We start from the raw sequence: 25275 nt of genomic DNA, 5'->3' as shown, positions 1-25275 counted from the left end.
AGGACACTCGGCATCCATCTCTCTCTTTGCCTCTATCACTTCCACTTACGGGCTTGTTCCCTCTATTCTTATATCTCTATGATGGGAAAAGTATACGGAATTTAAACAATGAAACAAAAGAAAGACACAAAAGTTATATATAAGGTCGTATGCAAAAAAAAATGTTGGGTCTATTAGAATTTGCACACCTTACATATAATAAAGAAGCGCGAGCGTGGCATGGTAGATAGCGCACCAATCTACTATGCTAGAGGACCCGGGGTTCTCGATCCCCGGCAGAACTAGAAAAATTTTCATACGCTCGTAGCTCCTCTTCGGTCGTCCGACAAACCACCAAGAGTAATCACATGCCAAAGAAAACTTCTCTCCAACTGCCGTTCGGACAGGCGTTAAACTGTAGGTCCCATATGCATGTGTACAATCTGGGTGCGCACCACATGCATATGTAAAGAGAGAGAAGTCCCTATGTTTCACTAGGAATTGAAGGAAATGATGATGATGATATATAATAAAGAAGAATTAATAGATTTTTTGATTCAGTATGGTGTTTTAACGAATGTAATTAAGTGTAGTCAGTGTGGTAATAAATATTGATAAAAAAGTACTAACGTTCCGATGTTGGAAAAGATATGTTATAAAAAATATACATAAAAAACGTATTTCCATACGATGTGATTTTTACAAAAATGCAAGAATAAGTATTTGGTTCTATCAAAGTCATCTTGACATAGACATAATTTGTAGGATTGTTGCATGTTTTCTAATGTTAAAACATCCACGTCAAAATGACACGCAAGATGAAATTGGTGTATCGTCAATTACGATTGTTGTCTGGTTCAATTTTTGCAGAGAGGTAATTATATCTTATTATTTAGATTGTATGTACTTAAGAAAAAAAATATAATAATATATCAAATAACGTTAATATTATTTTTACTTACGTCTGTGTGTTCTGGGTTGAAAAGCATAGCGAAAAGCTTGGTGGCCCAGAACACACACAGTAGAAATCATCGATGAAGCAAAAATTGGAAAACAAAAAAACAATCATGAAAGACTTGTCAAAGGAAATTGGATTTTTGGAGGATACAAACGTGATCCGAAGAAGATTTTTATCGTTCCAATATAGGATCGGAAAAAAAAACCACTTCTGGCATGTATCAAGGAATGCATTTTGCCAGGAACTACTATCGTGTCAGATTGTTGGAAGTCTTATAATTGCTTGAACAATAAAGGCTTCTAACATTTGATGGTAAACAATTCCTACAACTTTGTCGATCCTGAAAGTGGTAAGAAATATTTAAAGTAGCTGTTTTAAAATAGTTGTTTTGAAATAGCTGTTTCTTTTAAATAGCTCAATTTTGCCATACATAATTATATTATTAATATTCCATTGTGTGTATATTACAAAATATTGTAATATAATTTTTTTAATTTACAGGCGCACGTACACAGCATATAGAATATGTTTGGAGAGAAATTCAGGAAAATATCCCAAGGTACGGAACTAGATCTGAGAACGTCCTTGGATATTTGTCTGAATTTTTCTTCAAACGAACCTATAGCTGACTGGAGTACATAGAAATCTTCTTCAATATCATTGCCGAAATATATCCTCCAATGTCCTCCACAGATCAACCAGAAACATCCTGCGAGGAATCAAGTACTAGTACTGCTTGAAAACACGTTTTTGTCTACATCACTATTTTTTATCAATATATATATTATTACCACATTTATTACATTGTATTTGCTAAAACACCTGGATCTAAAAATCTGTTAATCCTTTATGCAATTATATGCAATACAATGTTATATATTTTTTATATATATTTATATATATTTTTATATACTTAAATATATTTTACATTTAAATATAATATATCTTTAATTTTTATTTTGTTCTTGAAACTGAAATCTTTAGCCTTGCTAAAGTATGTGTGATGGGCCTATCTTATACTAAAATTGAAACAGTGAAGATTGGCATAAGATCTGTTCGTTTTCGCCGCACCGTTGAACTAGTGCAATAAGTTGAAACGAGACCAATATGTTTTCTCATTTCAAGCACTTATTGCACTAGTTCAGCGGTGCAGCGAAAACGAATAGACCTATAGACTCTTACGCAAGATATGTCTGTTAAATAGAAACTAATATAAAAAATAATGGAGTAATTATAAATTCAGATAACAATATTTTAAATAAGTAAATTATAAGTTAACATACCTTGCGTAGGGGACTTTGCTAATTTTCACTGTTTCCATTTTAATATGAAATAGACTCATCGCACACACTTTAGTAAGATGAAGATTTAATACTTATATTTATTTAATATCATGATTTAATACCACGGAGCATGCTCATATCGCGACGTTTCGTCGGTATGACAGGTTTCCTAACCTGTCAAGTCGTCAACTTTGACAATTAATAACTCGTTTCGCGGGGCAGAGCGACACTTTTTTCTATAAAATTCTTTCGTTTCGTGCAAAAACGCATCGAATAAGTGTAATTTTATCAATATTTGTGTTGGCGTAGCTAAACTAAATAAATAATTATTAAAATTTCTTGGAAGAATTTATTTTACCCGAATTTGATCCATTTTTTCTAAAACCGAAAAACTCTATGATCGTCTGCAAATACACACACGTCACTAAACACATGCATTACCAGTTTACGTGATTACCAGTTTACGCGAAGTATTGGATTTGGCATGTCGGTAATAGCGTAAAATGTTTCAAATAACAAGGCAGATTTTCGTATGGTAATTAAGATAATTTGATTGGCTAACGCAAGTTACGTTTACGCAAGTTACGCCGCATGAGGAGGTAGCCTGAGGGTGGAGTAAAATTTAAATAACCAATCAGGAAAGAAAAGATTTCCTTATCATGACTGGTCAATTAAATGCTACTCTAACTTCAGCGTATATTCCTGTACGTAATTTAATAGGCAAAAACGCAACATATGCCGCGGGCTTTATAAAAAATATTCGATTTATTTCGTCAAAGGTGTGATAAGTGGTCTGTTCTTTTTAACTGCTGAAATGGTGCAATAAGTTACAGTGAGATAAGTGTATTTTGTCTCGCTTTAATTTATTGCACCAGTTCAGCAATGCAGTTAAAGCTAGCGGCACGCGATGCTTGTTTCATGCTGGATTGTTAGCTGGATGAAAATACTGTGTTTTGATTGGTGTTGTGTTTGTATTGTCATCCATTTTTGGAAATGCACCAATCAGAACGCAGTATTTCTATCTAAAAGCAAATCAACACAAAAACAAGCATCATGTGCCGCTGGTTTAAAACGAACGGATCAAATAATATCAGTTGTAAAGCTGTTGTCGAGCCTCTAGGTCGTGCACCAATTGTAAATTAAACGTTCAATAAAATATCATTATTGCTATAAATTTTGTTTTTCAATAAATATTCTCCTCATTCAATTCGAAGACTGGAAAGTGCAGTAATGCACAACAAAAGAAACATACTGGCCAACTTAACTTGCCCATCATCCTCTCTTGCGAAGTCTATGGCCACTTGAATTTTCGTAGTTCCCGAAAGAAATGTGTCGCACGAGATTTCGATCGTTTCGTCAGCGCGATCTCATTGTTAACATATGACCATCCGTCGCGTCTCTCATGTTGGACGAGGATCGCTGCGGTTGCACGAGATTGCGAGAGGTAACACACAGTCTCACGTTTTTTTCACATGATCCGCGGCCGGCTCTAGTTGAATTCGCGCGATCGGCCTCTCTCTCTCTCTCTCTCTCTTTCTCTCTCCATGTAACCCATCGCTATAACCACGTGCTTGAATCCTATCCGGCCGTTGCGAACCCCCCTGAATCCGTGTATCCTCGTTCGGCGAGACGTAACTCGGCGCGCTTTCTGATTCTCTCAACTCAAGGAAGCTGTTTTCCGCTTCACCGTGCGAATCGCCAGTCATTTTCCTCGCCTTCACGCGGCGTGACAAAGCGCCGAAAATTCCTACTCCTGCGTCGGAATAAAGGCATGCCGGAATGACGGAGTTCGTGGACGGTTGGTTCTTAGGCCATACCCTCGGCGAAGGATCTTATGGCGAGTATGTTTCCCTGTTTGCTTCTTTGTTATTAGACAACGCTCTTCTCTTTCATACACAACTTATTTCGACTGATCTCGCGGCTGCTCCCAAGATTTTCTATTGTTCTCGGTATGCATTTTACGAAGTACTCGGTTGTTGTCAGTATGAAATTCAATTGCATAGAATTAAACTAATTAAATTAATTAAAAATCGTTATTTATGTGCAAATTTGTCTCATTTATAATATATCTATTACAGATAATAGAGAATTTTCTGTGAAGATTTATCAGTTATAAAGAACAAAGGATTAATTGTTGATTAATTATAATTAACTTGAATATTTATAGGGTCAAATTGGTTATAAACAAATCAACTGGCGAAGCAGTTGCTATGAAAATGATTGATATAGAGAAACATCCAGATGCAAGGCAGTCAGTGCGCAAAGAGACCGCTATCCACCGTATGTTGTCGAATCCTAATATCATACAATATTTTGGAAAGCGCAGCGAGGCTAATATGGAATATATATTTTTGGAGTATGCTTTAGGTGGGGAACTATTTGACAGAATTGGTAAGAAGAAAATTGCTATATTTATATTTTCTCCTAACAAAGGACATATTGGGCAAAGGGCATAAGGAAATATTTTGAACATATTTTTTCTAATAATGAAAATTGTTGATGTAAGAAGCTATCGTGTGTATACTGATATTTTTTACTTTATTTTACTTAGTCAAAGTAATCATGTGGATGTTTGGAGATATGTGTGAGTTAAGTCATGTTCTTTACAGAACCTGACGTAGGAATGCCAAGGTACCAAGCGCAAAGATATTTCAAGCAATTGATTTCTGGAGTAGAGTATCTACACGGTCGAGGGGTCGCGCATAGAGATCTCAAGCCGGAGAACTTGCTTCTAGATGGTAATGACAATTTAAAGATAAGCGACTTTGGATTAGCTACGATATACCGTCTGCAGGGTAAAGAGCGTCGTTTGGAAAAGAAATGCGGAACATTACCTTATGTTGCACCAGAGGTACTAGAAAGATCTTATTTGGCGGAACCAGCGGACATATGGTCTTGTGGAATTATCCTAGTGGCTTTATTGTCTGGAGGTAAATTTTACTTAAATATACACAAAATATATATATAAAGAAGGCCATTTGTCACTTTGAAATTTTTTCTAATTCTTATAAGACTTTTTGTCCTTTCTCGATCGAAGATCATAGAGCTTTGTTTATAATTTTTTTGTTTTTGTCTTACACATATCTCAGAAGAGAAATACATCAATGCGTTAACGCGAATATATATGGATTAATTTCTTTAAAATTTGGAATTCACAATTGCCAGTTATAGAATGAGCAAATATAACTTCTGTCGTACAGTTTAGCGAAATGTGTAATGTCTCGCTTGCTTGCATTCTCTAGTTTTTAATTGGTCCTTGTCTGAAATCTAGAGTTGCCTTGGGATGAAGCTTTGACAGAATGTCCCGAATACGTCGCGTGGAAAAGCGGAAAGTACATGTCGTCGACACCGTGGAAGAAACTCGACAATGTGTCGTTGTCATTAATCAGAAAAATCCTGGCGGACTCGCCATCAATACGATACAAGATTCTGGACATCAAACAACACAGATGGTTTGTCGCAAGTTTCAGCAGAGGTAAAAGAGAGCGTTTTGCAGCAGTCTATCATTAGTAATCCCACCAACTATCACCGCTTTAGCAGAGAAGTATGGTCGTTCTCATTGACATCTACGAAAGACCTTGGCGCGCTCGCCAATGGAAACGCCAGTATAGTGTTTACTTAGTCAGGTACTGAGTGACTCTGAGCATCAATAAAATTGCTCAAAGCAACTTGGTACCTAATTTAGTGGATACTGCATACGACAGTCCCGTTCTTGTCGCTCCTTTTCCTTCGTAAGTGCTTTTGCGTCGATTAGTCGCGAAAAGGAATGTCGAGTGACGCCACGCTGCTGTCTGTTCGAAGCTTTTGCCTCTTCTTTGGTAATACAGCTCTATGAGTTTAGTCGAGCGTCATAAAGCTAGATTACCAAAGCAGAACGCATTGGCGTGTACTTCCAGAAGTATGTCTGTGATATGTGTGAATGGTTAAGGAGGTTGTAAGATGAAATAAGATTGGTAAGAATTTAATGAGACTTGCACTATACATTGAAATATATATTGTTTAATAACTCCTACGATTAAAAGAAAAGATTGACTATTCGAGAGCTGTGATATTTGCAACTATAATTGAAATTTTTTTGTATATGTTCCTTGAGGTTAACACATTGCGGACGGATGATGAGGTATCTCGTCTTTCCTATTTCGTCGTTAGGGCCGGATGACGAGATATCTCGTATTTCATATTGCGTCGTTAGAGGCGAAAACATACCCGACTACTGAATACGGTTAGCAATAAAATGTCTGGTCCGTAATGTGTTAACATGCTACTTTTAATTTCTATTTTTAATATTTTCTTTCTAAACAACTTTCTTAACTAAAAATAAGATTTTGGTGAAAAATATTATGATATTAAAGAATATATAAACATTATGCACAAATTTCAGAATTATTAAATTATTAGCCATTTTGTTTTGAAAATATAGCGATGTAAGGTTCATAATTTATGGTAATGTTTGAAATTCATATACATATACACATTAAATATTTATATATTTCTATTATCTATACTAGATCAACTGTGATCTATAAATATAATATTAATAAGAAAAAACATTATAACATAATAATATAACATTAATAAGAGAACAAATTTTATATTTTAATATAAGGTGTCTTATTTATTTTTATATTTTAATATGGGGTGTCTTATTTTAAATGACGATTTCAAATCTTGAACAATGCATTTTAAAGAAAAATGTTTCATATAAAAATTGGGAATTTAAAAAGATCTATTTACTGATATCGTCAAGAATATCCTATATATTTATTTCAACTTCGTCTGTTTTAAATTAAGATTTATTATTATTATGAAATTTATTATTTATTATAGTGAAATAAACGTATAGAAACGTAATTTTGCTCAATAAATACTAAATTTATGAGTGGCCTCTTGATATGCTATTGAAAATACGACACTACGCCTTATAACTTCCTTAAACATAAAATAACAAAATAATTTATTGTAGATTGACTATAGCAGCTATGAATAATGCTCTGCAAGGTTTTTCGATCTCGTCGCGTTTTCCACGTTTAGAAAATGTTGATGCAAATGTTCGCGATTTGCAGCGGACGAACCGGACGGACGAAATCCAACATATACGGAGGATGAAAATCTGAGAAACGTTTGCCTGTCGCAACCGGAATTGCCGGGTACGGAAAGCAACAGTGTCATGCAAATCAATTTAGATGATCGTCCGGCATTTTCGTTTTCCCAGCCCGCACATGTGGAAGATCTTTTGTTGTGTACGCAGTTACAAGCTATGCAACAAACTCAGCCAAGTCAGGTAACACATCCATTATCAAATACACATTAGAACAATGTAATGTTTTGCCGAGTCGATTTCTTTTTACGTGTATGAATTTTTCACGTTTCGTTCGTCCTACAGCAAAATTCTCTCCAAAAATTGGTCCGCCGAATGACCAGATTCTTCGTTAAAACGGAATGTGGCGAGGTCATAAAGAGGTTGATCAAAATCTGTGAGAAGGAGAATTATTCTTATCGTGTTAACGATTGCGGAACGGTAAGCTGCGATATTATTCGTTATGAATTCATCCTTTCGATAATAGATGATGGTATTTTAACAGCATATAACGACATTCGTAGGTTACGATATCGACAATAGATCGGCGAAAAATGACACTTGTTTTTAAAGTGAATTTCATAGACATGGACAAAAACATATTGGTCGACTTCCGCTTATCGAAAGGCTGCGGTTTGGAATTCAAGAAGGCATTCATTAAGATTAGATGTGCGCTGGAAGATGTTATTCTGCGGAACTCCGTTGCATATTCGAAATTACAATTGCCGTGAAAAATTCTTTTAACAACTCTTATCATCATGGGACTCGACCGGTGATCGACGCTGTGATTTTGTTGCGTCTTTTTTATTTATATGCAAAGCATAATTAATCAGTGCCTAACTAGTGCAAACCTAACAAATTGAACACCGGCCGATGAGAAGCCGATAAAACTAATTGACAAATACATGCATCGGGCAATTGATGTATTATTAGGTTATTCTCAATCTTCAGTTGAATTTTGGAACGATTCGTATGGAAATCAGCATGGTGGTCGGTCGACGTGTTAATCAGACATGTGACAATGTTTGTATTTTTATATTATTATTTTAAATAAATCCTTTTGTATTTTCCTAAAAAAAAACTACCCCCCTCGTTGCTTATGTCGTGACTGAAGATATGTATTGATGTAGTGACGTTCGAAGATATACCGTAAACAGAAACTGAGCGTGGAGAGGCTCTGTTAAAGATGCGTGCAAATCAATTTGAACCGGTTTGGTGTGTTCTATCCCAGACAAGCTCGGTGAACTTTGGTCTCTTGCACACGAGTCGTCAGTACCAACTCGTACATTCGGAAGGACGCGATTGCTTCTTCCCGTTTCCAACCATATATGTAATACTACTGTATAGCTAGTCCTATGCTGCTTATAAAAAAGCTGTTTCGGAAGGGAAGGGCAGACGATACACGATGTATATTTGATATGTATTTTGACCGTAATGCGCAGACGCGATGATTAGATCACACACGTGCGCGCGCGTGCTAAGATATATTTAATTTTTTCTATTGGCGGAGACATCAATCCGACGCATGCGCATTACGTTCAAAATACGTACAGATAGAGGGGAAAATACATATTCCCGCATCGTTGTTCTGAGACGAGATTTCTCTCTTACTCTGACCATATTATAGACCCCGCTTAAGAATTAATGACTAAGAAACGTGCAAAGCACCTTTAGCTAGACTTTTGGCGTAAGAGACAGGCTTTAGAGTCCATACCATAACTGAGAAGAAGAAAGGCCTTAATTCTACCGTCTTAATCGAGACGATTACTTCTAGTGGTCATGCGCAAGCGCATGAACGATTGTGGCCCACATGAGAGCAGACCGAGGCAAAAAGGCTCGGATACATTTCCATCTTTGTCGCATATATGTTGAACACAATTCGGTAACATCATCGAATTGGTTATGTCTCTTTTGAAATATATATATACACACATATATATATATATATATGATATACACACGTATATATGTATATATATTTTGGGATATACGTTTGTCAAGGAACCCGAGCGAGTGAGCGAGCGAGAGTGAGAGAGACGGTAAGAACGAGCGGAGCACGTCAGTTCAGTCGTGTTCTCGTCGGTGTTCGTGACGTTCACTTGACGGGTGACGTGCACGCACACGCTTGTATAAAGACGCCAGTGGTGGTCGCTTGGCGGTACTTGGCGAGCTATTGGTCAGTTGGAGTTAACGTGAAGCGTTCTCTCAGTTCATACTAGAACGACGAGTTGAATTGTGCGACTTCGACGGCAACATGGGGCCGGTGAACCCAGACCTTCGACGAGAGCGTGAAAGATGCAGCTTCGACCCTATGGAGCTCACGCACTTCTGGGACGGCAGTCACGAGAAGACATTGCAGCGACGTGAACGAGGTTCGTGTTATCTTCGTTCCGTGATTAACACATTTTGCAGCAGCCTTCGTCGCCGCATGTATATATATATATGTAATATACGTGATTCGCTCGGTTCTCACGACTGACCAATAGCATTACATATGCTTATCGTTAATTGCTTTAACTCATATTCTCGAAAAGAAAAGTCCTATTAAGTCTATATTCAGAAGAAATTTATTGTATCAAGAAAAATCTATCATGTCGAAAGAATTGAATAAATCTATCACATTATTAAATCGAATAAATCTGTTATATTAAAAGAAATCTATTACAGAAACACTGTAGCCAATTTCTCTTAACAAGTAATCTCCAGTTCAATAAATATCATATTATAAATTTCTGTAAGACATCTGAAAAAAGCAGAACCTGCCCTTATATTTTGTATATCAGATATATTAGATATATTTTCACTATATACGAGGAGAGAAAAAACTTACTAATAAAAAGAAAGTTTTTTTTCAGTTTTAGTAAACAGTTCGTTTACGTGTAATTGTGAATACATTTTTTTTTAAATAAGCAATTTACTTGTTTAACGAAAATAATTCTTTAAATTAAATTATTTACTAAATATGAATAAATATTTTCTACAATATAATCAATATTTATTAAAATATAAAAAGTTTATTAAAATATAAAAAATATTAACTGTTACGTAACAAATCTTTCTTCTTTGGTGCTTGGTCTGACACGCTTGAATTTATTTATCCAACGACGAACGGTTTCATGGGAAGGATATGAGTCACCCAATGTAGGGAAAATTCTCTCATGAATTTCCTTCGCTATTTTCTCATCCAGGAAAAGGAATTGAGTTACACCACGAATTCCAAATTTATCTATTTTTCACTATCACTCAAATAGAAGTGTTTCTAGTCAAACAACAAATTACTGTCGGAATGACTTGTAACCATAGAATATTCATTCATAGGAAGGACACTTTATGATCACATATACTGATCTCGCTGTCGCCCTCTATTAGTATGCGAACTAAGTTACACTAGATTCTCGTATAACGAGAGTTCTTACAACGCGAACTTCTGTAACGCGCCAAAGGTATTGCGACTATTATGTTTTCATATAACGCGACCCTTCGTATAACGCGCCGACTTCTTCTGTTTCATCGTTGTTTTGTTTTTTGATGCGGTCACTTTTAATATAACGAAAAGTATTTTTCAATTAAAAAAATTTAAAAAACATAATATATAAATTTGTATAATTATATTTTTATTAAATTTCAATGAAATAAAAGATTTTTTACATACATTAATAATATGTTTTTTTTAACTGCATATATATGCCACTTATTTTTAAAATACTTTCCTATTTGATAAAATATAGAAAATAAAAGTTGGCATAGTAATAATCATTTCAAACATGTTACTTTAGATTATACACGTTATGCGAGAAAAATTCCCGTACAGCACGATTTCCTATAACGTGAATTCATATAGCGCATAACGTATTAACTACGTTATACGGGAGTCTACTGTACTTGTTAAACCACCCTCGTATTAGATTTTAACCCTTATCAGACGCTAGCTTTTTATGCGTGATTCTCACTAAATTGTAGCTGGTTTCGGTAAATATGCGAACTTGTCACCTCCTACGTGACGTACGACCGCAGCGACGAAGTATTGTTGTCACATGAGAGGTGACTTACGACCGATAAGGGTTAACAAATATTGCACTGTAATGTCGTAAACTTGAATTTAATTGAAGTGAACCCTTCAACGATAAATCATTTTCTAATTCTAATGCTTTAGTTTACTAAAATTTAGTAAATTATTTTTATAATTGAACATTATTTTTTTTAATTAAGTAAATCTAATTTTAGTAAATGTATTTACTAAATTTAGTAAATGTATTTACTAAAATTTAGCATATTTTTTTCTTAGTATATGTTCCAGAGACCCGAACCGAATCGGATCTGAAATCGAAAACCGTATGAAAACCGGTATTTTTGTCGAACCGGAACCGTAAAGAGTACCGAAATTTTATAAAGTCCGAAATCAGAACCGAAATCGAAATCGGAACCGTTACATTTGTTTCGATTTGCGGTTCTTTCGGTTCACTGTTTCGGTTCTTATTCTGTGATTTTAAATAATCGTTTTTTTCATTTCATGATAAAATTCTAGTTCTCACTGAAAAATAGAACATCGATTAGTTATCGCGACAAATAGAAAATAAACTTGAAGTATACGATTTTAAACAGATGAGGATTAGGAATAGAAGAAGTAATATATTACAATTTTGGGATAAATAGAAAGACAATCATCCTGAATTGTACAAATTACTGTAACGGAATATGTATATTCTGAGGAAGCTCGGAGAATATCGAGATATTTTTCGAATATTCTCATAATTTACATGTTCCGTTAGGAAGAGATTACAAATAACGAAGATAATATTATATATCCAAAAAAGTTAAAAGCAGAAGATGGAAACAGTGAAGAAATGCCATATACATCGGGGAAAAGTGATATAATTATTTTTTATAATATATTATTGTTCACATTATCTCTCTCTCTCTCTCTCTCTCTCTTAGTGTGTCCGATATCGTCATTCGCCATTCACGAATACGCTTTGTTCAATGCTGCGCTACATTGTTAGTTTGATATACGAGGAGTTTAGTTAAGAAGGATAAATAATACGGTGTAATTTTCCTACGGTTATCGGACGAGTAAATGCACGCGTGTGATCGGTGTCGCACAATTGATCGTTCGCACCGGCAAAAAATGATCGTTTAAAGTAGCAAAAAGATGTGTGCTAAAGCCAAGTGCTGAGGGCTGCTCTGAGTTTGAAGATAAACAACTGAACGCGTCATAAATAGGCAATTATACTTTTTTGCCGCGTCCTCCATTACTACTTGCAGCAGAAGCTGCGAATGCGAAAGTCGCACACTGTATTATCGTGCGTTATTTTCTTTCAATCTTCTCTGGGCAGCCAGTTACAGTAGAATCGTTCTCTTCCTTTTCTCCTCCCCTTGTGTGTATGCGTGTGTTCACTGAAGACAATATTCCATGTCAATCGCTTAACAAAAGATATCTTTTTTATTATATATAAAAATAAAAATTATAGGAGTATAACGAAAAAAATAATAAATTATAAGAAGAAATGACAAGGTAAATATTAAATTGTATAAGAATATATATGTATATATCTCTTTTAATTTCCTCCTTCCTTTATGCAATTTAATAAAATATTTATCTTTTTTCTGTATTTTACATAAATAGCGATCATATAAATTTGAGTAATACGTTGTAAATTGAGATCAATTTATAGTATAATTTGTATTTCTACCGAGCGAGAACTTCATTAACTTGCTCTGTCAATTGTCTCACACTGTCAATTAGATCTTTATCTTCGATCGTGTTGTTTTGTCTCGTAATTATGTATCCCCAGTTCTATGACGCTTCTTATAGTTCGATTGATCAAGGAGGAACACTTATAAGTAACTTTCTTGTCAGTTTCTACTTATCTTGTTTCTTTACGTCACAGTTCAAGGTTAATAGAAACAATAATATATTTTTACGACTAGGATTAATCAACGGTTATTGTAACCATAAGTGTTATAAAATCAAGGCATAAGAAGCGGAAAATTGTGTTCATTTTCTCATTTTTTTTTACGTTATGTTTGCGATAAATTTTTATTTGTGTATTGTCGCTCGTTTCCGAAAAATTTGCTATATTTCGTCGATCTGTTCGACACATGTGAGTTAATTATATATACAGTCAAACTGCAAATTATTAGTTACAAATGTATATTTAAAATGACAAATGTCAACTAATCAAGTATGGGAGAAACTCACTTTCCTCGCTTCTTATTTATTTAGAAACAATTCACTTTTCCTTATTTTGGGGGGCTACCAAAACTCTACTTATTTTTTTTAAGTGAAAAGTGGGGAAAAGTAAAGGTTCTTGAAAAATTTTTGAAAAGGGGCCAACTTCACAGACGTTAATCCAAAGCAGCTAAGTCTGGAATTTAAGTCACGTAAGGGAGAACTTCCCAATCCAATGAATATAACGTTCTTTGTGGTTTTCGCCGTGTGTAACCTTGTGTTATCATGCAGCAGGTCATGCATGAACCTCTGGAACCACTTCTTACATGTGCTGTAAGACACAATATCTTCCGTTAAGGCTGAACAAATCATTTCTTTAGCCTCGCTAGCACTTTTTAGCTGGAACGCGAAAAGTATGCAATGCCTCATATGCTGCTTATCATACATTCCGAAAGTTCATACCGCGAAAGTCTCAAATGTAATTATTAAAGGTCCGAGAAAATTGTGTCGGAGAAAGATATTTTCTTTTCGAGCATTCATGTGGCAGCTTCGAAATTACTTTTTCTGCAGCTTAGATAACATATTGAACATCTTGCCCAAGATAAAATATAAATTCATTGGCGATAAAATGTCGTTGCCGCGCTACGTCATAACAATCTATAGCAGTCGGTATTTTACAAAAAAAACGTTTCTTCGTTTATGTAAATGTTATTTTCTCTTTTTTATAATTTATCGAACTCTCGGCGCTACAATCCTTTCGATATATCTCGTAATTTCCACGTGTGTTATGTATGTGGCAGTACGACGATGACGACCCAAAGTCGAGCAGGTGTGTCGTTTATTTGATACGGATTATTAACGTTGCGTTGATCAGCAACTTTTATCCGGCAAAGTAACTATCGCGGCAAAGTAACTGACGCTGATGCTGATTGCCTTACTATTACCTGGATTAATGGAAATTGAGTCACAGAGTGATTAAGCGCTCACGATGAAACTGTACTTGCGACTCGGTCGTAATTTAATTAACATACATTCGCGAATAATATTAATATTAATAATAACGATCGCGTGATCTTCGCGATTTAATACATATTGGTATAATACAAAATTCCTTCATGTTATACAACATCAATTTCGTATCAATAGATGTGAGTATTTCTAACAATGATAATCTCGTCTAAATTACTCGCCAGGCGATATTATATGACATTTTCTAGATTTCTTGAAATGAAATTTCACTCAAAACGAATGAAAAGTAGCATTTTCACTCGAAGCGATAGTGAAAATACTTAAAATCGCAAGAGCAAGTGTCTTACTCAAGCTTAGGGTGCATTTTAACTCTATACGATCTGAAATCTCGTTCAAAACGAATGAAAAAGTGAGTCATTCGAAGTGGCAATTAAAATACTGCCGCTTGGAATTGTAATAATGAATGATTTACTCAGACGAAGTTGGTAAAATTTCAGATTTTTTGAATAAAGTCACTAGTGAAGGCCGGTATTTTCTGGAGGAAGGCTGGCAAAAATTGGTCTTTTTTTTCTTGAAAACGATAAAAAAAGAAATTTATTTACAATTTACAAAAACTTTATTATTGTATTGGTTTCGTTTTTCTTTAAAACATAGCGATTAACATAATTTACTAATTAAAGCAAACAGGAAACTTTTTTATCGCGATATTCTAATTTTTCGGCAGCTTGACGCGCCCTATAGTCCTAGCTATGATCCTGACATAAGAATTTACACGTAAAATATAAATGAATAACACGTGATCATATGTTTCATCGAAGGAAAAAATTTTTAATCCATGTCCGCACTTTACATAGGTGCGATCCATTGTGCGCCGTAAGGCTGAGATTTTTACGAATAGCATCTTAATGTCGCAGAAAGCTATGACTAGACCACTCGTACGGAATTTAGTGCACGCGAAGATTTCGCACTTGGCGCCCAACATATTAATCCATGCTCTAACGGAAATTCAAATAGCAGCGGAATTTGCACCAGCGATCCGAATAATAATAATTATTATATATAAATATATTTTAGTGTTACATATTAGTCTTTTTTATAATTTTTAATTTGGTAAAAATCATCTTAAATTTGAATTGAACATTATTTTTATAATTACGAAGTATTTTCATTGCCGCTTTGAGTACATTTCCATTTGTTTCGAGTAAGAGATCTCACTTTAAAAAATTAGCAACATGAAGGAAAAAACATGAAACCCACCTAATATTGACGCAGATATCTGCGTCAATTGGTTCAATGTTCAATGTGAAAGATTAGACGTATCGGTCTTTGTTCTTGTCTTTATTGATGACTGAGCAGTTATTGGAAAACGCGCGAATGACTCTCAGAAATATAATCGCGAATTTGTCCTTCGCGCTGAGAATAACATCTGCAATCGTATCGATTACAACCCAATAATTGTAATATCGAAGATTCCTATGTCCGTGTATATTTCCTGTTGATCTTAAAAAAATCCATACACAACGATATTCATATAGACATTCTAAAGACGTCTTGAGGACATCCCTACATTCTAAGGACGTCCACGGAACGTCCGCAGAATATCCCTCGGATAAAATGCGCTGTACAGATATAATTTCATATATTTAAAGAAATCCCAGTAAAATTCTACATTGATACAGAATTATAATTATTTTTCATTCTTAACTATATCTTTTTTTTTATTTTAATTACAAAAATAGTAGTAGCAACATGTAAAGTTATGTAAAGTTATTACTACTGACATTATAGTACACTTAGACATTATATACAAAAATAGTTTTTCTCATTATATAATTTTTTTACTACGTTGTATATAGATATGGTGTTATAGTTACAAATATCGGCGTTTAAGAAACCAAACAATCCTGTTTGTTGAATCAAATATTCGTTTATTTGTTTTATCCCAAGAAATTTTATTTAATTCAAAAAATTTATTTTTTCTATGTATAAATGTGTACTACTACATAAGTTAATGTGTTTAGCGAACTTATGAATTAATTATTTGCAGAGAACTTCTTCCTCAGTGACCCGGTGTTGCGCGACGAGATACCGGCGAAGTATAAGAGTCACAAGGAGATCTACGAAGAAGCGATAATGAAAGGATGTAGAGTGATCGAGAAGGTGCAACAGCTGCAAGAATCGGGAAAAGGCGGCATGGATGTTTTCTCGTAAGATATCAGCAGCACGAATGTTGTTCCGAAAGTGTCCGCAACATCATATAAAAACATATAGTTAATTTCTGAAATTGGTTTTATTGTTTCTCAAAATACTTTTCGTTACAATTAACCCTTTGCACTCGAGGGCTCCGCTCCAGAGCCCTCGAGTGCAAAGGGTTAATATACTTTTCTATTCGATGAAACCAATCGTCGAAGCATTTTGTCCATTTTTCTGGAGATACCTCAAGTACCAGATTTTTGAACGCTTTCATTGCCGTATTGAATTTACGCGTTGCCGAATGTCCTTTGTAAGTTAATAAATGCACGGGAAACAATAGGCCGAACTTGTAGAAAAAAAATTGTTTCGTTCGAAGCGTGACCATGAAACATTCGTGAACATGAACGCGGCTCGTCGTATTACTCCGTCCGTATCTATGAAATATAGCGACGCATAATATATTAACACATATTTACATACGCGCAAGATATCCCAATGTCAAAACAAAATCGTTTCTGCTAAATAGATATGTAAAATTGTATATGTATATGTAAAATTAACGTGACTTGCGATACAGAACGCATGTCGATAGATAATTTAGTCCACATATCGAAAGATAATTTCGTCTTTTCCTAATGTTTATCGTGGCAGCGCGTTATCGTTTCCACATCACTTTGTGGTAGATAGCATAGTGCGTTTTTTTTATAGTAATTTTTTCGGTGGGCCTAATTCACTCTCATTATTTAAGGCAAAAATTATTATTTTTATTTTAAAAGGAAGAAAAGAAAACTTGGAAAAAGAATGGGAATACAAGGGATCGGACGCAGACTTACGTCTTTGCAGGTAGTCATCCTATCGTGTCGTTTTGAGATGTTATTTTGTTACATTGGCATATGTGCGACGCTGAAATTTTTTTCGTTAATAACTTTTGAATTATCTAGACCTGATATTTTACATTTATACTCTCCTCCCCATCCTCTTCCAGCCTACAACCTGTTCAAGTTTAGTTCAGATCTGCATGCCTAATTCATGAAGTCTCCTTGTTAATACTTTTATATGCAGTAAGACTAGAAGAATCAATTTATATTAAAGAAACTGTTTGATTTCCTTTAAGGGGGAAGTCTACTGTGACAAGGGAAAAAACAGGCCGATTTTCCGAATTTTTTTTCTAACAAAATATGACTCGTACATTAAATTAAATTAAACCGTCATCTTTATTATATATTCAAGTATTTGTAAAAAAATTTTCAAGTCGAAATATTCAAAATTGCCGTCGTGGCACTCCTTCAAGTGCAGGTCCGTTTTTTTTGGTGCCCAAACGGTGTACATGAAATCTCACGTCTGGGTGATCTGAAACAAAAAACAAAATATGGTTATCATCTACATAGTATTGACTCTCGTCTGACGGAGGATTTTGTCGATAAAAAATTTTGGCGCCGAAAAAAAAATTCTTGAAATTTTTTTCTATTTTTTTGCCCAAATTTGATATTATTATTGTTTATAACAATTACACAAAAAACGATATCAAAAAAATGCTCCGCCAGACGAGAGACACTATTCCAGAGAATATGTGGTTAAAATTTCAAGTCGATTTATTCATTAAAACTCGAGATATCGTGTACACCGTATTGAAAAACTTAGTTTCGAGAAAAACGCGTTTAAAGTTTCGGCATTAGTTTTTTTATTGAAAAATTCATTTTTAAGCTTCTTACCATTAATCGCCCATTCCTGCTTCATATAGTACACCTTCTTCTTCAAGGAAATCCTCTTCGAGTGCCGATCGTGCCGTTCTTCTTTCGATTCTCCCTTCTTTTGAAGCGTCGAACGACCGTTCGTTTGCTTGTGATATTCTGCGCTCGTCCACGGTGTTGCATAAATTGAAGGCGTTTGGTCCAATTTTGATGTTCATAACGTCCATCATTTTGAGGATACTGGAGTAGCCTTCATTGAAAATGCTCGCAGCACAATACGACGCAATATCGACGGTTTTTGCGCCGCTGAATGTTTGTTTCGGAGCTAACGACCAGATCATCTGTTGAAATCGCTTCTAACTGACTATAAAATATACCTAATGACATCTGTTGATCGACTTGGAGTATTAGAAATGTTAGAAATTGAATTGCAAGTCACTACGCTGTATCCGCCGAACAGATAGGAATTTGCCGCAGGTACGCGTTTCGGAGCGCTTCGGTAAAAGGTCGAAATTTCAATGAAGAAAAATTTAGCCGGCTATAACACCTAATGTACCTTATTTTAGAGGGTTCAAAGTATTTTTTAAGCCAATAAACAAAAAATTGATTTTTTGAAAATTTTACAGTAGACTTCCCCCTTAAGAAATTGAAGATGATTTTAAAATAATTTTTAAGAAAAATGTTTAATGATATCATAATATTATCATCCTATATATTTCTCTTGAAATCTTATAATTTTAATTTATAGAACTTTTTTGTTGAATCAACGCTTTTGGCAAAATAAATATGGGTTATTTAAAATTGACCATTTCGTATATAAAATAAAAAATATATAAAATATATAAGTATTTAAAAATAGAATGAAAAAAAAAACTATCGGACGTTAAGCGTTTCCCAAGTATTTCATCTGATGTAATCATGTTTGCGGTGTTCCGTAGACAAATTTTAGGAGGCATGTTAGGCTCGGCAATACTGAAAGACGGAAACCCATTAACATTGCACTATGTGATGTTCATACCGGCTATCATGGGACAGGGCACCGTTGAACAGCAAGGCTACTGGATATCCCGTGCTTGGAGTTGCAACATCATTGGTACTTATGCACAGGTATATTGTCTATTCGCTCGAAATAAAAATCTATTCATGTATAGTCCAGTTTGGAAAGGCCGAATTACTTATTAATTACTTATTCGACGTATTTAACTTATAGCTATGTGTGCGTGTTCTCAGACGGAGCTCGGTCATGGCACGTTCATTAGAGGTCTAGAGACTACGGCGACTTACGATCCGGGGACCAAAGAGTTCGTATTGAACAGCCCCACTTTGACGTCGTACAAATGGTGGCCCGGTGGTTGTGAGTATATGCTTTCAATTGGTTTGACCTTAAATCCTTAATATATCATCGAAGTCCACAGGACATAATTTTATTATCTCATGTTCCAAAGAATATTGGCTTATTTATTAAGACTTTGCTCGATAATTATTATCTGTTAAATTTCAATTTATGTAAAAAATGAATTTAGTTAAATCAAAAAGTAAATTAATACGAATTAAGTTACGAATAATTAAATAATTTACACAATATAATTAAATAAGTTGAATAATTCAATAAATTAAATAATTAAATGAATTCAAATAATAGACATTTTTCAACCAAAAAGAATTTTAGATTTTGAGTTCCTTTTTTAAAAGCTTACACTTTATAACTTTTTTTCTTAGAGATTTCCTGAAAAACAGAGAAAAAATTTACTTATTATTATTATTATTATTATTATTATTATTATTATTATTATATTATTTTTATTATATATTTTATGTTATTTATTATTATTATTATTTTCTTTTAAATTGAACATGACTTCTTTTATATTTTTCAATTACCATTAATCCAAAATTAAAAGCTAACTCTTGGCTTACAGAAGAAACATGTGCTTTCAGTGGGTCAAACAGCAAATTATGCGGTAGTGGTGGCGCAGTTGTATACAAAGGGAGAATGCAGAGGCATACATCCATTCGTTGTGCAGCTCAGGGATGAGAATACTCACGAGCCTTTACCAGGTACGCAAACGAACTCGAAAGCGCGTGGTCATCGCATTTCATAGCAAGTGTCGGTGTAAGTATCGTTTACGCGAGAGGAGAATCATTGTAAGAAAAGGTTCACCTTCACTTTCAGGTATTAAGATCGGTGAAATCGGCACCAAGTTAGGAATGAACGCTACCAACAATGGCTTTCTCGGTTTCGACAACGTCAGAATACCGCGCGAGAATATGCTGATGAAGAACTCCCAGGTAACGGAGAAAGCAAAATGTGGAATCGTCCGTTCAAACAAATGGACGGGGTCGGGGAGAGGGAATCTCACGAGTGAGTTTTTTCTCTGATTTCTTTTTATTAATTATTTGTTTTGCTTCTTTCTTCCAGGTACTCGAAGACGGTACGTACGTGAAAGCGCCCAGCGACAAACTCACATATGGTACGATGATGTTTGTGCGCGTGTTACTGGTGCGCGACATCGCCAGCTACTTGTCGAAGGCGGTAACGATAGCGATTAGATACAGCGCTGTGAGGCGACAGAGCCAAATAAAACCCGAGTACGTAGAACGCATTGCTTTGTAAAGAAGAAATGAGGAAAAATCGCCGGCAATCGAAAATTCTCACTTGTTTCCAGTGAAAAACACTTTGCCTCATGTATAATAATTCGCGATTTAGTTAATATTTGAAATTCTAAACGCGGCGAGTTATTTATATTTACCTTAGCTATCTTTTCGCTTTTCGCTCTTGTGACCTCGCTATTTCAGGAGAATGTATATGTTCGTTTTATTATGCGAATCAATTTGAATAGGAATTTGTCGATTATGAGCTTTCCGCTATAGCATTGTATATCTACAACGCGTTTATGCGACGAGTGTCTCCTTTAATCGATTAATTTCAGTGAGCCGGAGCCGCAAATTATGGATTATGTGACACAACAATACAAACTGTTCCCCAATCTTGCTGCGTGCTACGCGTTCCGGATTTCGGCTGACTGGATCTGGGAGATGTACAACAATGTTACGGCCGAGTTGGATCAGGGAGAACTGGAAAGACTTCCTGAGGTGTGTGGAGACTAAGATTAAGAACTTATTAATATGGAAGTGATGCGCTACTTGTAACGCTACTACCGCTACAAGTTTATTTTTTTCAGTAACGATTTGGTAACGTTATATATTTTTTTTTTTGGTAATAAAACGATAACGTAATTATATTTATATTTTAACGACGGCGTAACGACATTGTCGTTAAAAGTTAGAGAATCGGCATATAATTTTGGTAAAAACTACACACGCTATCAAATAGAAATTATATCGCGAAATAGGTGGAAAATTGCTCTCGCAGATTTCGTAATATGAATTGACCATTCAAGATCTTGCTCGTAAAATAATTACAAATGAATCTCTTTTTAGTTACACGCTTTGGCGTGCTGCTTGAAGGCCGTCGCGTCGTCAGACGCGGCTACTGGCATCGAGCAATTGCGGCTGGCATGTGGTGGCCACGGTTACATGGATGCGAGCAACCTGCCAGCGACTTACGGTTTAGTGACCGCCACTTGCACTTACGAAGGTGAAAACACGGTTTTGCTGTTGCAAACTGCCCGTTATCTAGTGAAAGCTTGGAAGCAGGCCGTCAGCGGTCAACGATTGCCGCTGACTGTGGAGTATCTGGGCGTCCTCTCGCGCAGAATGAAGTTACACCCTTGGAATAATACGTTGGCGTGTATTGTGACTGCGCATCAAGCGGTCGCTGCTGGGTAAATGTTTTATGAACGATCGAACGTGTTTACACTTAGGCCGGTATTCATAATCGGATCTTATATTTAAGACCTTTAGATCTTAAGTTTATCTTCAGATGCTCTCCGGCTCGTTTCATTGGCTAGGAAACATCTGAAGATAAACTTAAAACTTAAATATGAAATGCGACCATGAATACCAGTCTTAAACTGCCGTATCACTCATATAATGAATGACGATTTTAATAAGTGAAATAGGAATAATTTTGTGAAAGATATGAAAATTTCATGGAGATATTGAATGAAAACAACAAAATATCTTTTGTACAATATATACTAATATAAATAAATAAAAATATAAAAAAATATATATATTATATATATATATTTTTTTAAATATATAATATATATAATATAATATATATATAATATATATTATATATATATTTTTTAAATATTTTATATATTATATATATATTTTAAATATTTTTATTTATTTATATTAGTATATATTGTACAAATAAAAAATATATATATATATCTTAATATAATGTGATTATATAATGAGGTTATAATAAGATTATATAATGAGGTATATAATAAGATTATAAAATAATCAAATATATACATATATTATTCGTGATATTTTGGGCAAAGCAATCCATGCATAATTAAGATTGCTGTTGTATCAGTTTATTAAGAATACTTACATTAAATAACATATAAGATATGAAATATATATGAGATGGTAGAAGTAAATACCATTATCCTTTTATTAGACATATAGTTTATTTCATATTCTGACTCTGTATATACGGTTGCACACGATGCAATTTTAACCTGATTTTTTTTTTAATTCAAATTAGCTCGCGCCAATCTGAATTGCGCGGTTCAAATCGACTGCCGCCTTTAAAAAATTAATAGTTTTTGATTGTATACATATAAAAAGTTTACATTCGCGAAATATTAGATTGATGCAATTCTAACATGTGCGAGGTAAATGTATGTAGTATCGTGGCTTACAATATCGGGAATCTGTTTATAGCAAGATTCGTCTGGCGACGGAGAACATGGATCGCAGAATACGTAGCGGCGTATCGCCGGAGGACGCATGGAATCAGACCAGCATTGAATTGGCGCACTGCGCCGATTCCCATTGTCGAGCTTTCATAGTAATGCGATTCGTCGAAACTGCCAGGAACTTGACATCCTTGTCCAAGGAATGTCATCAGGTTTTTATGCAGCTATGTGAATTGTACTCGATATACTGGGTCCTACAGCGACTCGGTGACTTTCTGCGAGTGAGTAGCACATTTTCTTTCGCGGAGGGACCAAGATCGTCGATTTAACGTGCATAATTTTGCCGCGATTCGCTTTATGGGAAATTCAAGGCGATTGATCGCCCCAGACTAATATCTCAGAAAGAAATCATCCTACCGAAAAAAATGTTTCCTGCTTTTTAACTTTATACTTTTCTCTTTATGCGACCACATAGGTATAATGTATCTTCATCATTTGTCAGAGGAATATTTTGTTTTTCCGTTTGATTAATTAATTAGTAGTAATAATTTATAACACAATGTTTTTTCCATGATTGCAGTTTTCCTGTCTGAATATTGAAGACGTACCAGTATTGCAGGCGCGCTTCGAGGAGATGCTCGCCGCGATCCGTCCAAACGCCGTCGGTATCGTTGATGGATTTGATATTCGAGACGAGATCCTTGCGTCCGCGCTTGGCGCGTACGACGGCAATGTGTACGAGCGTCTCTTCGATGAGGCGATGAAGAGCCCGTTGAATCAGGAGAACGTGAACCAATCCTTCCACAAATACCTCAAGCCTTTTCTTAAGAGTAATTTATAATATCGCGTTTACGTAAGATAGCCAATCGTACACGCACACACAACACACTTGAGCAAAAGAGGATTATATTTTATATATAATTATTTTACATATATAATTATATAAAATTATATGTAATTAAATATGATCACTTTTTCTTCAACATACATTTACACATAGCAAAAAGATAAAAGTTGCTTGTGAAATATTCTTTGTTTATATGGAAATTTATACTATAAAACGCAGGGAAGAATTATTTGCATAGTTTGCAATATATTTCGCACGATCCCTAACGATTATGTCGAGACGTGTGCGAACTACATAAACATTTCCAAATTATAATTGCGTTTCAACTGGAGTTATAAATCCGGAATAAGAATAAAACTTCAAGTGCGCACCGGTTCGTGATTATTTTACAGCATGACGCCAATCATTCCCGCAAAATATATCATTGCCATTTTAGTCACGCGTTGTCCATGGAATTATTATTATACGCCGAGATGCAATTTTCTACAACGTCATTTTAACGCGCGTGTGAGGAATCTACGGTGAGGAATGTCCCGTTTGTTCGTTTCCATTAGACGGCATTCGAGGTAGCATTGTGCGAGGTGCCCGATCTCGTTGCGCACAAAATACTTTGCGCGTCTTCACAGAAAAGGGCTAATATATTTTCGATAGCGTTTTATAAAGTGTATTATATAAAACGATATATATAAAAACGGGAGAGAAAGAAGGCGAGCACGAAATTTTACGAAGTGACGAAATTGCCGTCGAATGCGACAGAGCGGGAGGAACTTCCGTGAATTCGTTCGTTGTCTTCTGCAGCGCTGAATACAGTCTTCGAATTTTGTATTTGCTGCTTTGTATTTTACCTGTGTGTGTGTCGCGCGTGCACATATACACATACCTACGGTGATGTATCCCGAGGGCGCTATCGTGCTATGTAAAATCGAGATGTAAGATTTAGTACGAATAAAGCCAGATAATCATCTTCCCTCGTTATTTCCGTGTTTGTCTTTGCGACTCCCGTGAAACTCCTCCGAGACAATAGAGACGGTGAGACCACGCCATAACGTCGTGTGTCTCTCTCAAAGAAGTACCCAATGTTCGTAGACAGTACAATGTTTTATTTACAGAATAGGAGCGACGACATACATTATTGTTCGTTATCATGCTAATATAGTGCAATTATTAATTTCTGTTAATTAATCGTATTACTTGATGCTGGCAACAATGATAACAAAGATGTTCGATTGTTCGCGCCCGCGGCTAACGGCTACTCGCGCCTCATCTTGACACGTCGTCTTCATGCGTACATGCGTATACACGCCCAGTTATATTTATTTATTATA

At 35.2% G+C, this 25275-nt stretch overlaps 2 protein-coding genes and 3 long non-coding RNA genes across 6 annotated transcripts; 3 read left to right on the top strand and 2 right to left on the bottom strand.

Annotated features, from left to right (window-relative positions):
* Nucleotides 1–52: 52 nt before the first annotated feature.
* On the bottom strand, nucleotides 53–2711 carry LOC106743822. Its single transcript, XR_001374397.1, has 3 exons — nucleotides 2221–2711; nucleotides 189–473; nucleotides 53–76 (listed from the first exon to the last, which is right to left on the bottom strand). It is a non-coding gene; the product is annotated as an uncharacterized LOC106743822 (long non-coding RNA).
* On the top strand, nucleotides 461–1736 carry LOC106743821. Of its 2 annotated transcripts, none has more exons than XR_001374396.1 (3): nucleotides 461–853; nucleotides 971–1286; nucleotides 1439–1736. It is a non-coding gene; the product is annotated as an uncharacterized LOC106743821 (long non-coding RNA). The 2 variants fall into 2 exon arrangements; XR_001374395.1 differs by having other exon boundaries at nucleotides 966–1286.
* An 832-nt stretch (nucleotides 2712–3543) lies between the features above and the next one.
* On the top strand, nucleotides 3544–8395 carry LOC106743820 (serine/threonine-protein kinase grp). Its single transcript, XM_014618033.1, has 8 exons — nucleotides 3544–3664; nucleotides 3888–4061; nucleotides 4388–4611; nucleotides 4830–5150; nucleotides 5492–5695; nucleotides 7284–7501; nucleotides 7604–7738; nucleotides 7822–8395. Exons 2-8 carry the CDS (start codon nucleotides 4000–4002, stop codon nucleotides 8026–8028), a joined length of 1371 nt encoding a protein of 456 aa, XP_014473519.1. The 5' UTR covers nucleotides 3544–3664; nucleotides 3888–3999; the 3' UTR covers nucleotides 8029–8395.
* A 967-nt stretch (nucleotides 8396–9362) lies between these two features.
* On the top strand, nucleotides 9363–24925 carry LOC106743823 (probable peroxisomal acyl-coenzyme A oxidase 1). Its single transcript, XM_014618035.1, has 11 exons — nucleotides 9363–9669; nucleotides 16483–16642; nucleotides 19258–19426; nucleotides 19550–19673; nucleotides 20258–20377; nucleotides 20493–20608; nucleotides 20739–20908; nucleotides 21250–21412; nucleotides 21761–22104; nucleotides 23129–23384; nucleotides 23684–24925. The coding sequence occupies exons 1-11, from the start codon at nucleotides 9552–9554 to the stop codon at nucleotides 23942–23944; spliced, it is 2001 nt and encodes a 666-aa protein (XP_014473521.1). The 5' UTR covers nucleotides 9363–9551; the 3' UTR covers nucleotides 23945–24925.
* Nucleotides 17824–18963, bottom strand: LOC106743824. The gene is made up of 2 exons (XR_001374398.1): nucleotides 18341–18963; nucleotides 17824–17978 (listed from the first exon to the last, which is right to left on the bottom strand). It is a non-coding gene; the product is annotated as an uncharacterized LOC106743824 (long non-coding RNA).
* Nucleotides 24926–25275: the final 350 nt, after the last annotated feature.

Source organism: Dinoponera quadriceps, unplaced genomic scaffold (genome assembly GCF_001313825.1).
Source record: "Dinoponera quadriceps isolate SergipeBrazil2010 unplaced genomic scaffold, ASM131382v1 scaffold1253, whole genome shotgun sequence".
Taxonomy (NCBI): domain Eukaryota; kingdom Metazoa; phylum Arthropoda; class Insecta; order Hymenoptera; family Formicidae; genus Dinoponera; species Dinoponera quadriceps.
The sequence above is the reverse complement of the archived record's forward strand: the minus strand, read 5'-3'. Positions and strand labels throughout refer to the sequence as shown.